At 40.3% G+C, this 14,710-nt stretch overlaps 1 protein-coding gene across 1 annotated transcript; it reads right to left on the bottom strand.

Moving 5' to 3' along the window:
* Positions 1-8,785: 8,785 nt before the first annotated feature.
* LOC125762914 (O-phosphoseryl-tRNA(Sec) selenium transferase) lies at positions 8,786-14,614 on the bottom strand. The gene is made up of 5 exons (XM_049425542.1): positions 14,258-14,614; positions 14,064-14,193; positions 13,078-13,992; positions 12,762-13,013; positions 8,786-11,151 (listed from the first exon to the last, which is right to left on the bottom strand). Exons 1-5 carry the CDS (start codon positions 14,372-14,374, stop codon positions 11,078-11,080), a joined length of 1,488 nt encoding a protein of 495 aa, XP_049281499.1. The 5' UTR covers positions 14,375-14,614; the 3' UTR covers positions 8,786-11,077.
* Between the last annotated feature and the right edge of the window lie 96 nt (positions 14,615-14,710).

Genomic DNA, 14,710 nt, shown 5'->3' with positions numbered 1-14,710 from the left:
CGCATATGCTGCTTTATGTGCATAAATGTGCACAAAAGAACAATAATCCGGCCGTGCATAAGGAGCAATAGTGAGCCATTCTTTTATGGGTACCCTCAATGCTCCGGGATATGCTGTAGGTGTGGATTTTTCTTTCTGTTATAAAAACCCCATCATAAAGCTGATCTCGTTTGCTCGTTCGTTCGAGAATAGTTCGAGAAGGTGTAAACGTGATCGTGTTGCATCCTTGCGCGAGGATTGCACTCAGTTTGTTCTTATTGCCACTGAAATGCCTACGCACCGAAGGGGATTTCGAAGGGGGCAAAAAGTTAACAATCCTCGCTATTGGGCCATATATCATCAAACGGGACAGAATTCTAAGTTTACTGGTAGAATTAATTTCAGAAATTTAGATAATATTCAAGTTTTACGATAGGAGCAGCCTGAACACCATACCCTACCTTGGAACAATTCATTTCGATTTTAATAAATCGTAAATGATCGTAATGAAAAACTAAAAAGGAAAGAAAGTTACCATCTTTATTAGCTCCAAGCTGGCTGGCAACAACTCGTAGTATTGTAAAATTATTTTATTACAAGTGAAAGGTCACGTCCATGTTGAAAAAAATATGATAAATAGGACGTTTATTTATGATTCCGTAATATTTTAGGAATATGAGCCATTATACTACTTTTATTGAAGGAAATTTATTTAAAGATGATAAGCAAAGATAATTTTTCTGCTTCGTGAGATTTATTTTACACTTGTTCCCAGAAAAAAGTAAAGCATCATAAAGCATTTGCTAAATGTTATTTATATTTTTATTTTATTTCTTCACAATAGTACGGCAATTAGTCATACGTCCGAATGCATCACCATTGCAAGGATTTTCAAATAGAAGATCGCATTGCTTTTGCTTTCAAACCCCGGAGGCTTAAGGGATCCGGGTTCGTATGTGGATTGGTATTCTTTGCACGGGACAGCAGAATCTAATCAATGATCTAAAATCCTTCGGTGTACGCTGCTTCAGATGTAAAGGTACAGAACCAGGGTTACCCTGACGAATGTGCATTATTAATTAGCACCTCATTTGCCTGACAATGGTTGCAATGATAATCACCGTACCCGATACCTGAATCCTTTTTCGTACCCTGGAAATTAACCCTTTCTCTGGATTTCTGGATTGGATTCCAGTCTTTCACAACAAACCCATTTTGTTCTGCTTGTTGTGTTCGTTAACGGTCGATAGCATTGGTAAAACGGTGCATTCCTCTGTGTCTGTAGCCTAACTACAAGCAACAGTTTGGAATAATATTTTTGCTCAAAAAAACAATTATAAGATCATTATGAGAGCATCCTAAATGGAAACTCTAAAAAATGTATTAAAAAAACTTGTTAATACCACTGAAAACAAATAAAAGTTACTCCAACACATTTTTCCTCTACAAACTTTTTGTCAAGAATCAAGGCAATATTGCGCAATAAAAATGGTCTATCTGCTAGGGGATGATTGAATTTTTCTCTGTCTGTTAGCGACACCATATTCTTTTCCCTAAGGGATGATTCAACTATTTCGTGGCGAAAAAAATGTTAATTTTTGACCCCCTCTTTCCCTATCGTAACAGAACGTAACGCTGGAAGCATCCCCCTTTATAACTTACTCCCTCAATCCCCTTGTCCATTCTCCCGCTCCTGCCCTTTGATCTGCCGTTATGTTAAACGATCGTATAAAAGTGTTTTTTTGAAAATTACACCCAAGTTTCAGTTTATTTGTATGTAACTAATAAAATTAAAAAAAAAAAAATTACAAACAGTATGTTTACATTTAAAAAACAAATAAACCAGTGGCCATGAATGATCTCTAAGGACATAGCACACGATGCTTCCAGTTTGCGATTCACTTGAGAATAGACGATACGATTGCAATCAACCTTTTTCCTTCGTCTGGTAGAATACTTAATGCTCATCCCTACTGAAGGGTGACCTTCATTGCAATGGAAGCTACTGGTGTACCCCTGCGACACATACATGGAACTATGTAATATACGGTGCTTGATAGAATTTATGACCATCAACATAAAACCACATCCCAGAATACCCTTGAACAGATCGTAAAATCGATCGTTTCGTGGAGAAACATGCATTTTGCAATGGCGCAGATCATTAGATTTGGCAATGGAAATAAATCAGAACAATTTTCATCACCTAGCCGATACTTTCTTATTTTCATTTTCCATTTTAGAACAATCCATTAGAGGGTCACTTTTGGGCTATTCGGAATGAAACCGATAATAGGCTAAGAGTTGCGTTAGTTTAACGAGAAATGCATGACCAATAAATAATCTTTCACAATTGTTACTGTTTCAGTTGAGCTATATTTTAGAAGAATTGTGAAAGGGGCTGGAATGTTTAAACGGTGCTGGACTGTGAAATTGGTCAGTTACAAAAGGGACGGTTTTTGGTTGGTTGCTTTCACCGATTGGTACCATTTTCTAGACCTTTTGTTTTTCTTGGTGAAGCAGATTTGTGCAGTTTATACCATTGAAAAATCTTAAGCGTAAAATCCTATTTTTCATTGTCCGTAAGAAAATGCCAAGGATTAAGGCTTTAACAATAATGAAGATTGTTTTATTTGAAAATTATTTAAAAAAAAATCTAAAGTATTTAGTTTGCTGAATTACTGAGCTCGAGATTTCTAAAAATAGAAAAAAATAATGTCATTTCTTCTTTACTTTAAGAAAAAAAAGATATTCCTTTTACTAGATGACGCTCCCATTTTTGGAGGACAATCTTAAACAATTTGCAAGTAATACAGATCACAAAAGTGTAGTTCTTAGCAGTTGTCACTTACGCTAAGTAGCAATCTCACAGTATTTCACACCATCCGATGAGTCAGTGAGTTGTGCATAATTTATGCGATCCTATCGAAACATGTTACGCAAACCAAAACCGGCTACATTGCGTCCCAGCACTATCAAAATCGTATCGAAACGAGGGCCACACTACGGTTACGGGTTTTTGTTGTGGTGATATAATTTTTCCCCCCGTGCGTATTGTGATGAAGGATGTTGTTCCTTAACAAAAAAAAGGACGCGTCCCGACCGGTAACCGGTCACATTGGGTATGTTGCTGAACGGGGTTTTGCGCATACGCGAAGCGAACCAAACGCTTCAAGGTCAGCGTACATTTCACCCCTAAGATGAAGGAAACATTCCGGGACGCATTGGAATGGGAAATTGATTCCCCCGTTTCTGGATCTCGTTCTTGCCGGTTCTAGTTCTTGCTGCTCAATCAAGGAAGGAAGTAAGGATTTTTCATTACAACACATGCATAAAAAAAGCCAACCACACTACGGCAACTGAAAATAAACTGTCCCTATTATTGTTGGACTCTCTACGATTTTATTCGCTTGATCCCCAGTTCTTTGCAAAACGGCAAGAATGATCTAAAGCAAAGCAAAAAGTGGTACGACGGTTGTAGCTTCGCACGTGCAAACCTCTTTTAATTTTGCCCGCAAAACTGTGAACATTACTTCGGAGGACTCCCTGGCGTTGTGCGTTTTCTTTATTGGGCCATCAGTATGAAAAGGGCTAAAATATTGTAAAAAAATTAAATATTTTTAATGGTACTATTCTTGATCTTTTAGAGATCTTGCAGTTATTTAACTAATAACAGTCAGAGATTTATTTCATTATTTCGTAAGGCAGTTAATTGAAGTTGTCTGAAACTGGAACAAAATCCAGAAAAGGCTCTGACTTTATCAGACAAAATCAAAATCCCTTTAAAGGAATAAATTCGATATTTTAGTGCCGAGGTAGACCTGGAATCCTTTCACGCTTTCAGGAACCTAAAATCAATTCTAATCAAAACTTTTTCCACTAACTCACTGAAAGCTTTGCAAAAGTGAGGCTTCCAGTTTGTCAGTCTAGGAAATATTGAAAATCGCCAGTCTAAAGTTTCGATAAAGCAAATTGTATGATAACAAACTATTGCTAACAAATTGCAAAAAAAGCGTTAGAAGTGTCAGGAGATATTTAATCCTTAACCGACCCAACCATTCGTTCCAAACAATTTATAGCTCATCAAATAGTTCACACGTTGTGTGACAAAAGTATCTATCAAAAAGGGAACGAAATGCACCTAAGAATGGAACCTGCTTTTGTAGATAAAAAGGGTAGGGCACAAACCATCCCTTCGTTCCTTAGCACAAACAACACAGCCGATGCATTTTCTGCACTAAATATTGCTCTGTTCATGCAATTCATATCAACAGTAGACTTAAATGCAGAGAAAACAACACATACAGCCAGTGCAAAGGAACGCATCTTGTCGGTTTCCGTAGTAGAGATTCATCGTGGCCCTTCACTCATTCATATCGAAGCGCTTCATTCAGCAAAACCCAACCCATAATCTACCAGTTAGATGTGCCCGGTTAAGAAGTGTACGTGTAAACCATTGCCTCCTGTTGGCTGCACAATGCAGACAATACAAACCTCGCCATATATCGGACTTTGTACAGGGAGGTTTGCTCTACAGCAATATGCACCACAAACATTACAACATTCGTGAATGAAAAGCACCGGAGCGTGCAACGTGAACGAGAAAAGGAAATGCACTGCTGTAACAATGCAAGATCTGTTCCTACCGATCTTTTACATCTGATGTCCCGCGCAAAGGAGCCAAAAAGGAGTAAGTTCTCACGCACCATCAAAGCCGATTCCTATCGTATCGTCTTATTGTACGGGTTTCCTTTGCCCCAACAGAAGACAAATCCTTGACACGTGAAAGCGAATGCCCTGGGAGGGATGGGTACGCGTTACCAGAGAAGGTTGTTGATCGTGAGAAACGAGTAGCTTCGCTCTGGTACATCCTTTATGAGTTCGATTTTGATGAGACCATGGTTTGCCTGTTCCTGTCCTTTTTTTTTCTCCGCTCTGATAGAACCAAGGATTTGCCGGTATAAAAAAGAAGCGATCGTCGAGAATTTCAAGTGCTCCCCGCGATATACACAAGCGAGATTAAGTAGCGTCTGATGACGGAACACAAAATGAACGGAGATCCAAACAAAAGTTCACCTCACTGCCTCAAATATGAACAGCAGATCCCAAAACCAAGGCCGGTAACGAGAAGATGTCAGTTTCAATTTATCATAAGAATGGTCGAAATTTACATATTATTTATGTGATGTGCTTCCGTGGCAAGCGTAGAGCCGTAAGATTCAAAAGGAAGAGTTTTTTTTCTTGAAGTTGTGCGTTCATATACGCAGGTTTAGGAACTTTAGGTAGGGTCCCTAATACAGAATATTAACCCTCAGCTAGGTAGAAAGCAAAGTGAACGTTTATTGATCTACAACACTTCTTTGCAATCTAATTTCGGTATCCTCAGCAAGGACGGCTGAATCGTTCAGCTTGATAGAATAGTGAAAACGAACCATAATTGTACTGCCTGGCTGTAACATACGACCCTGTTGCCGTCAGTGTCATGTACCGGTGGTGATCGTTTTTGTGGATTGTGCTCTGCTCAGTACTTCCCATCGTCTCACACAGGAAAACCCTAGATAAAGCGGTTTCCAAACAAGTACAATGAATGATTCGAGAATAGTCTTGTATTTTGTTTGGTCGCACTTCGTTAGGACGAACCCCAGGAAGGCTTACCAGTTGACACCCTTAATTTTAATTTGATTGTTTGTCCACGTCCCTTGTTAGAGATTCAAAAATGAAAGCATAAAATTGTACGATCGTTAGTGGCAGTAGATGTTGAAGACCGTTGTTTCCGGTGCAAATAGGAGAACAGTTAGAAAGGATCAACAGTAACAATAACAAAAAATTGCAACAACAAAAATAGAAAATTAATATAACAATGAAACAACGTTTTGTAATACTATTACATTTCTTTCTACTTTCAAACAATTCAAATGTTGTAAAACAGAAATGTAGAAATGTATATGTCAAGTGATTCATGAAACTCGTTATAACATTTCAAAACACAGAAGCAAAAAAAAATGTTATAAATGAATCAGTAGAAAATTTTCTAAGGAATTGTATAAATTAGTGTGATAAGTTTAACTATGTGACGGATGTCACTGAACACGGTGGTCTATTATTAGGGTTAAGTATTAATCGTGTCCTCAACCCGGTTCATCTAATCCTTGTCCTTTTCGGTAGTAAATAATATAAGTGGAATTACAATTTACACAACCCTACAGCTGTACAAAAGAGAGAAAATATAAAAAAGCATTCACATAAGACAATTAAATAATTGTATAGCTTGGGACTAGACTTGAGCTAGACTTGCAAGAGAATAAAGAAACAAATACATTGCTCGACATGATGTTAGAATAAGATTAAAATTATCTTTGGTTTACTGTTTGCTCAATTTCTGTTGATCTTGTTTTAAAATATGAGGACATATGGAAGAAAATAAATTAATTTTTATATTTTTATTAACTTAAGATAGGAAAAAGGAGTGCTTCATTATATTAGTTCATTGCACAAGAAAAATAAAAAAAAAACTGTGACGAAATGGAAACGATTGATTGCGAGACTAAACCCCATGCAGCAAAACAAGTCCTCCGTCAACCATAGGATTGCACGGCAAAGACCATAACAATCCGCAACAAAGCGTACCGGAACCGGTAACTGAAACACAGACCGTGTGTGTATGTGTGCTAGAGCGCGAAATTAAATCAACCAACCCCTTAAAGACGAACCGGAATCCTTGGCAAAAAGCGTCCCGCTTAGTACGGGAGCTTGCAAAAACACAACCGTCGCAGGAATCTTTTGCGGTGGTCGTATAAACTACAAGGTACCGAACCACGCCTAACCTGTCCTCTTGGATCGTTTCTCTTCAGGGTCCTTTTCTAACGGCAATGCTGCTGCGTTAAGAATCCCCGGCAGTAAATACAAAAGGAAAGGAAACACCTGGAAATACGAGCTGGGCGATATCCGTTATCCTCGCGCTTGTCTGTTATACTCCCCGAAATTCCGTCTCTCTTTGGAACTCTACTGCTTGGACCTCGATTCGCATACCTGATCTGGTTGTTCGCCTTCGGTTCGTGTTTCCATTTTCCTGGAGTCTGTGTCTTTGTTTGCCGGTTTGTTTTTGTTGCGCTCTGCAGTTGCGCTCATAAGATAAATCCGTAGTAGCCTGAAGATCATCCTGCCGGATCGGTACGATCGGTACGCATCAGTTTTGAGGATGCTCGGGATGCTGGTCAAGAGAGTGTATCACGGCAAGCTACCGATAGGCCAATGGTAGATCTCGTTTGGTTATAGTGGTGCTGAAGATGTTTTGCAAGATCCAGGCCAGAGGATCAAATTTCCTGCTTCGTAACACCACCGCCGTTCCAGATTTTTCCATCTGCCTGGATTATCCCAGCATGAAGCAGAAAGATCGAACCAGGTATCTAACGAGAGCTAACAAAATGTAGTGTCCCTTTTTGTCCAGGATGAGGGTTTCGTGTTTGCTTTGCAGATTGGAAAGTGGCGTGCTGGAAGAAAGCATCGTATTTACCGGGTTTACCTCTACCGAGATCGTACAGATTTGCGACACACTTCACGTGCGGGCTACGAGAGATCATCTCGATGAGTTTTGGGGTGTTACTGTCCTATTGCTAGAAAAAGCAAAATATAAAAATGATCGATTGGGCGCATTTGGGAAGATCCTCGTTCAGGTTGTTTTCCGGGCGCCTGACCTTACCGATAGCAGCTGTCCACGGCTTAACGAGGTTGGTATGGTTTGGAAAGGAAAAACATAAATTACGACAACATTGCCACTCGATCGATGTATGTGTTGCCTTTCGTGTGGGCCTTTCGTGCACTTCAAATAAAATCCTGCTGGCCTAAACAGCTGGCCACCACGAGGCTCCGAACAGATGCTATACTGGCAAGCAGCTCAAAGGTGCAATAACATCCTTCGAATCACTGAATAGCTGGATGATGGATAGGGTGCGCTGAATGAAGTATTACACTGCAAAACTCTTTAGTTCATTGATGGTGACATAAAAGTCGCACAAACCATGTTACTTTTCATCATAAATTATGTTATCTTTAGCCATATTTCCGCTATTGCATAAAAGGGAAACTTGTGCACATGTTAATTGTCTTGATATTTATGATCTCACTGAAAATACACGAAGTCCACTCAATGCTTTAGATTTCACTAATAAAACCATAAATCAGATGTCTATGTAGAAGTTTAAAAAAAAAATCAGTGTCTACATAGCGTTATGATTTCTTTGCCAGAGATGTTAAAATCCTTCTTATTCAAAAAAGAATAACACTTTAAAATGAACTTTAACTCCAATTCGTTATGGGATTTTTCATGATCATATTCTATTGAAACGACCTATCAAATTTATGATAAAAGAAATTCAATATCTACGGTTGCTATAAAAGTGTCACATTTTACTTCATTTTTCGGGGTATTAGTTGATTTGTAACACTGTATTTTTACACGATATTCATCTATTACATTCTTTTGTTCTGGAGCGCAGTACCCTGATCTCAGTTGTTGAGATCTAGGGGAACTGGTCGAATCTTGGGCAGCGTGAACAATACAAGAGGTTGTTGATTTTTGTATTGATTTACACATCGATATCAGCACTTGTTGAACAAAAAAGTTTAATTTTAAAAGTAACTCAAAGATAATTCATTCCTTCTCAAACCAAAGTATGAGTACGAGTTGGCATTTATCATTATTCATTCATTTGTTGAATGCAGTACTATGAAGAGTCGTTTGCCTATGATCTCTCAAAAAACGACTGATTCATATATAACACTACTAAAGTTTCATATTGTGATGTTTATGTGATGAAATGTAATTGTAATGCCACACGGAAAAAGCAGATATTCCTTTTTCCGTTTGAATCCAGGTGCAATTGTGCCACCTGTCACAGACCACTGTAAGCTTGAGGACCTGCTAGTAAAGCTAAGATCTTAACGATCGTCAGGTTCTGTTGAGAAATAACACTCAAATTGCTGATCTTTCGTCTGCGATCAACGTATCCGAGAGTTATCCGTGCTTTAAAGTGCTGGAAAACAGGAATAAAAAAATTAGTAGGAAGTGCTATCATTCTAACACACGAAGCCCATTTCCTTTAACCCACATCCACATGGGTGTGCAGCATAAGTTGGCGTCATTTGAAGGGTAAAGAAAATCGTAAAAACCTATCTGCCCGTAGACACCGGCACATCCACATTTGTTGAAGATGGCCCTGTAAAACGCGTCCTCACTGAAGCAACCTGTAGCAACTAGCGAGAGTTGAAAGCGGACCACTGCAACGTGATGCAGGAAGTGCCTGGTGGACATGGACTTAAACATACGGCAGACGTACCACCGTCATCATAATCATCACCACCATTACGCTGGTCGAACCTTTCCCAGTGGAAGGAAAGGAAGAGGATCGCGCGAAAGGACAGAATCAAGGACGAGGGAGGGTTGCAACCGTGTTTTTTGAAGCAACAACTACCACCGGGTTCCGTTGAGTTTGACCAGCAGTACACGAAACGAAACGTAAAAAAACAGTCTTCTTTCCCCGCGGAAGACATCGATCTCTTTACGCTTACCATCATATACGGAAGGTAAAAAAGAGACCGGTTGGTCAAAAAAAACGCATGAAAACACAAGACCACGAAAATGTTCGACCCTTAAAGGTGTGCGGACAAAACTCGGTACGTTTGCACGAACGGCAACAACTTCAAGGATGGGGAGATGGTTGAATGAAACAACAAAAAATGAAAAAAAAAAACTGATCGGCAGCTGCCGCGGCATCTTCGATGGCACGTAAAATGTAAGGTTCAAGGGAATAAGATGGCGCAACTTGTTGTAGCTTTCGAAGGGCAACGGAAGAAGCAACTTGCCGAAATGGCCCAAAAACCGAATAAACCGCAACCCGATTAAGGAAGGAAGGGTGCGTGTGAAGTGATTCCCCCCCCTAGAGTAAAAGAATAAGAAGAATTTAAATAAGCAATTATCCGAAAAACAAAACAAAAAAAATGGTAAATAACAAAACAAAACCACAGATCATCGAAAAACATCCTTAAAGCTTAACCAGCTTTGCGTGACACGAAACACGCAATTGTTATTAATTTTTTTTTACACAAAACTGCAAACTAAATATATTACTTGTTTAATAATTCGTCCTAACACGCTTATGAATCAGAAACTTGTCCACTTTCTTATGGCGCCTCAACGAACAAATCACTTAATTAATTAGCAAACAAATCATACAGCTGGCAGGCTATAGCAATAACGGTACCGTGTTTTAATTGTTATGTTTATTTCGCGAACAAGCGACACAAAACCGATTGGCACACGATACGGTGACAAAATTAATTGCACACAGCAAAATGAACCCAGCAGCCACATGGTGCTTCGGTGAATTATCATAAAGCTATTAATCGTACACCGGATTGTACAGTCGGAGCAGCTGGTAAAGTTTCGGTGTGTTTCTGGTTTGTATTTTTCGATGGTCGACACTTTTCCGAAATCGATCTGCTGAAATTGATTGTGCGCTGGTACGCGGCATTTGTGCCGATCTGGTCTGGTGTGGATATGATTAACACGAACCTGTTCCAAGGAATTGGTGCGGCAGATGGTACACACGCTACAAGCACTACGATCTAACCAGCACCACGATCAGGCAGAAGGAATTTAAAAAGTTTGCCCTACCAAAAAGAAATGTCCTCCGTATGTTACACCTACGATGGAACGGGAAAGACACAACATGTTGAAAGCTTACGCGATGTAAGCTTCAAGCTGAAAACGTGTCTTTTGTTTTCCTTATTCCCTTCCAAGCCTTCTTTATCGGGTGTCGAGAGCTGGATGAAATTGATAATCGTCCACAGTGGGGTAGAACGTGCCATGCAACTGGTGCTGCGAGCTCACTTGAAGTTAAAACCAACAGTAGTACGAAGAGTAAAGGGCACGCGATACGAATGTCCAAAATCCGGCCGGCAGGTGCATCTGTGCGCACGTTCCCCAAGGTGGCTACATTGTGCACGGGCGGTCACTTCATATTACACACTCAGGGGCGCTGTAATTGTGTTCGGCTGTGGACGTCGTCTCCATGCGCATGGTCAGTGGCTTTAATGACTTTCAAAACTTTAATAGCCGATAACGAGGGACGATGATTGTGGGTCGTGTCATTAAGATATTGGAAGTACAGGACGCTGGAAGGTTTTGAGAGAAATTCGAATTAATAAAAGTAGATTTTTGGAACACTTTTGTGATCCACGGAAGGGAATAACTTTTCTAAAAGGATCTATACATTCTCGCAAGATCGATCACCAGAAGATGTGCTGTACTTGAATGCACAACAGCTGATGCTTCCATATAAAAAAAGAAACCTTTGTACATGATCTTGAAAATGTTTCAAATGATTGAGTCATCCTTCTACGGTGCACGGGAGGCAAATTTTCCTTTCGCTACACAAAGTTTGCCAAGCATCACAGGGAGGACCAAAAATCGTAACACAACAGGATCAAAGCGGTCGGTCCGAAATGATCGATCCATCAATCTTCATTAGGGCGGACCAACCCAGGGCGCCTTTTCTGATGATTGGCGTAAAGCCAAACGTTACCGACATCGCATCATCAATCGTCATATGGGTCCTTTTTCGGGGTCATACCGACCGGAAGGATATATTGCCTTTTTTTGCGTATAGCCTAAACGTGTGCCGACGAAAGAAATTTTTATTCCATTAAATTATAAAACTGAATGTGTTTTAATTTGAGATTGTGAATATACGATATGATGCTTCACACAAGAAATTAAAAGTCTAATGTTATTAGCTTAAAGTTGACACATTTGCCATTAGATACTTAGAATTGCTCCATTTCAGTATTGGAATATTCCGTATTTGTTAAAAAATATACCGTTTTTACATATAGCCACACTAAACGTGTACCAATACATGCACCGGGCACGTACACTTACTAAACAGCAAAATGAAACGCTGTAAAGTACAACCGATCCGTCACACGGCACGCCGGAAGTGGGAGCGGTTCTAATTGTCCGATCGGAATAATCGAAAACCCTGAACTGAGGTGAAAAGCAACGTGTCTCTCCCGCCCTGATCGTGCTTTTGCTTTATACACGGGAATGAGGGAAATAAAAACCATACTGATCTTCCGAACAAGGAGTGGCCCCCGATCGGAGAGTTCAAAATGTAATGGATCAGCTGTGGCGTGTTGCGATCGAACGAAGCAACTGAAATGACATTGAAGAAGCATCAACGGGGGAGAGGTTAAGAAACATATAAACGCAACAAAAACGGTCTACGTACGCACGCATACTGGCCAGTTCCCGATAGTAGTAACAGCAGAGGCAGGAGTTACCATTCCGCAATTCTCACAGTTCATTCGCTGTCGTGCGTGCATTGTTTTGTGCGCTTTTGTTCAGCATCAGTGCGTTCGGTACTTATGCTGAAGGGGTGTTGGCAAGTGGCAAACGGTTAATATAGTTCATCGGAAATGAATGGAAAAGTTGTATCTCCCGGAAGCTCGGTGGTTATTTTCTTTTGTAACATTAATCCTAATACATTATATGGCATGCAGAGGAACTTTGAGATATCGTTATTTTAACGTTTGATGTATACAGAATTCTTTCAGTTGACTCTACCACAAACAGTATTAATATTTTGTTCATTTCTTTTCCTTTAATAAATAGCTCAACACTACCCAGGATACCGAATAAGTAAGACTTTGGGGAACTTTCTCTTTCGAACCAGTTACACCAGTTCTTCAACTTCCATCTCTCATATACTTTAGGCGATACTTACGCAAAACTTCATCCAATTTGGCTAGAAAATTAGTTACATCTTGTGACCTAATGCCCAGTGCGGCACTCGCCGTGAGATACGGAACACTGGCGCTCGAACTATGCGATCCCCATTGGAGAAAAGTATTACCATCGATGGTTTTGCTCTCTGCGGTGCTTACTACACGGCAACCCGATACACCACGCTTCAGTAACATGGAACCAATCATTTCCAGACGGGCGGATTTCCCTTCGAACGATACCAGCGTCATTGCTGCGATGAAAGATGCATCTGCTTATTACAAAACATTTACGAAAATAAAATTCGTTAAACTTACCGATTGAAATTGGATTGCGACAGGGCAAGATGCGTTCGCCATGAGTTTGAGCCAGATTCGTTAGTCCGTCTAAAAGCATTTGGTAGACTTCCTTTCGTTCCTTCATTAAGTTGTGGTAGCCATTCTTGCCCAATGATAAAAGTGTCATAAGTACATCCAATGACTGTGTGCCGGAGGCACGACCGGGATATAGTTTGGCAACGGCTTCAACCGTATCGTTGGTAAATCCTGCAACTATCGCACCCCCGACTGGAACGAGCAGATTCTTATCCGTGCTTTGAATAAACAGATCAATTCTTCCGGCTCTAGCGCCTTGACTGAGTTGGTGACTAAAGTATGAGCTCTGCAGTCCGTAAGCATTGTTCACGATGTGGGGAATGTCGTGCACTTTACAGAGCTTGGCCAGTTCGATAATATCGTCGCTGCTACGCGGCGCGAAACAACTCGTCGTAGATACGATGCAACATATTTGATCTGCTCCGAGTTCATCAATTTTCGAAGCAAAACTTGAATAATCACTGGAAAACGTCGAATCGACATCCTGCTTCTTTGCTGGTTCCGTTACGGTAGATTCCCGTGCTAACAAGCTATCGATAACGATTGGTATCAAACCAGCGGCTGATATGGCTTTAAAACAGGATTGTTGGTCTACCCGAGACCAGAGAACGTAGCGTGTCTTGGGCCTTTTGGAATGAATAGCTCGCAAGGCAAGCATCATGGTCATGCCGGTAGCCAGAGGAATAACGATGGACTTGGAACAATTCGGGATGCCAATCGATCTGATCAAATCACACACAAGACTGTTGGCTAGATTTGCCACAATCGTGGAACCAGCCGCTTTTGGTTGTGCATCTGTTAAGTTTCCGGAACGTCCAATACCGTGGGAAAAGTTGTAATGCCTTCGGCGTACGAGATCTTCAGCAAAAGATAGAAACAATTCGTTTGATTGGTGAAAGCAGAGTTTCGTAGTTACTTTATCGTTTTACCACAAATAACACGTCCTTCCCGTTCGCCTACACCACAGCGCGAAGGAAAATTGTTACTGTCCAGCAAAGCTAGCTCGCTTACCAAATATTCGATCATCGTGTCGCTCCATCCTGAAATGGGCAATTTACGCTAAAAAAAAAGCACACCACTGTTAGTGGTTGGAATATGTTTTACAGTGATAATTGGAACAAACCTGTTCGAGCAGCATTTTGATTTCTTTATCACGTTCCGCTCGTGCATCGTTTGCCAGTGCCAGGTAATTTTCAGGAACCAAGCTCTTTGCGATCGATTTTAACGTTGTATCATTCATTGAACTGAAATAGTACGCTAATGTGGTTTATTGAATCGGTGAAAAAACACCGGTTGCCCGAAAGTAGATGTGCGTATGTTTGTTTATATGTTTTGAAGAACTGTCAACTGTGTCAGGGCTGCGCGATATGCTGTGTGCTCAAGGTGTATACATTTATTCTTGCGACAACGATGCACAATTTATTTTCAAGAATCTCAATTTTCTATACAAGTTTAAAAAAAGCAAAAATAGCGATAACTCTTTCTTGTACACATCGGTATCATGAGTTATTTCGTTAAAATTTCATATTAATCTCATAATCTCAAATGGGATCTCTTCTATCGTTTGCGCGTAGAA

The sequence above is a fragment of the Anopheles funestus genome, chromosome 2RL (assembly GCF_943734845.2).
Source record: "Anopheles funestus chromosome 2RL, idAnoFuneDA-416_04, whole genome shotgun sequence".
Taxonomy (NCBI): domain Eukaryota; kingdom Metazoa; phylum Arthropoda; class Insecta; order Diptera; family Culicidae; genus Anopheles; species Anopheles funestus.
This window is presented reverse-complemented; position numbering and strand designations above follow the sequence as displayed.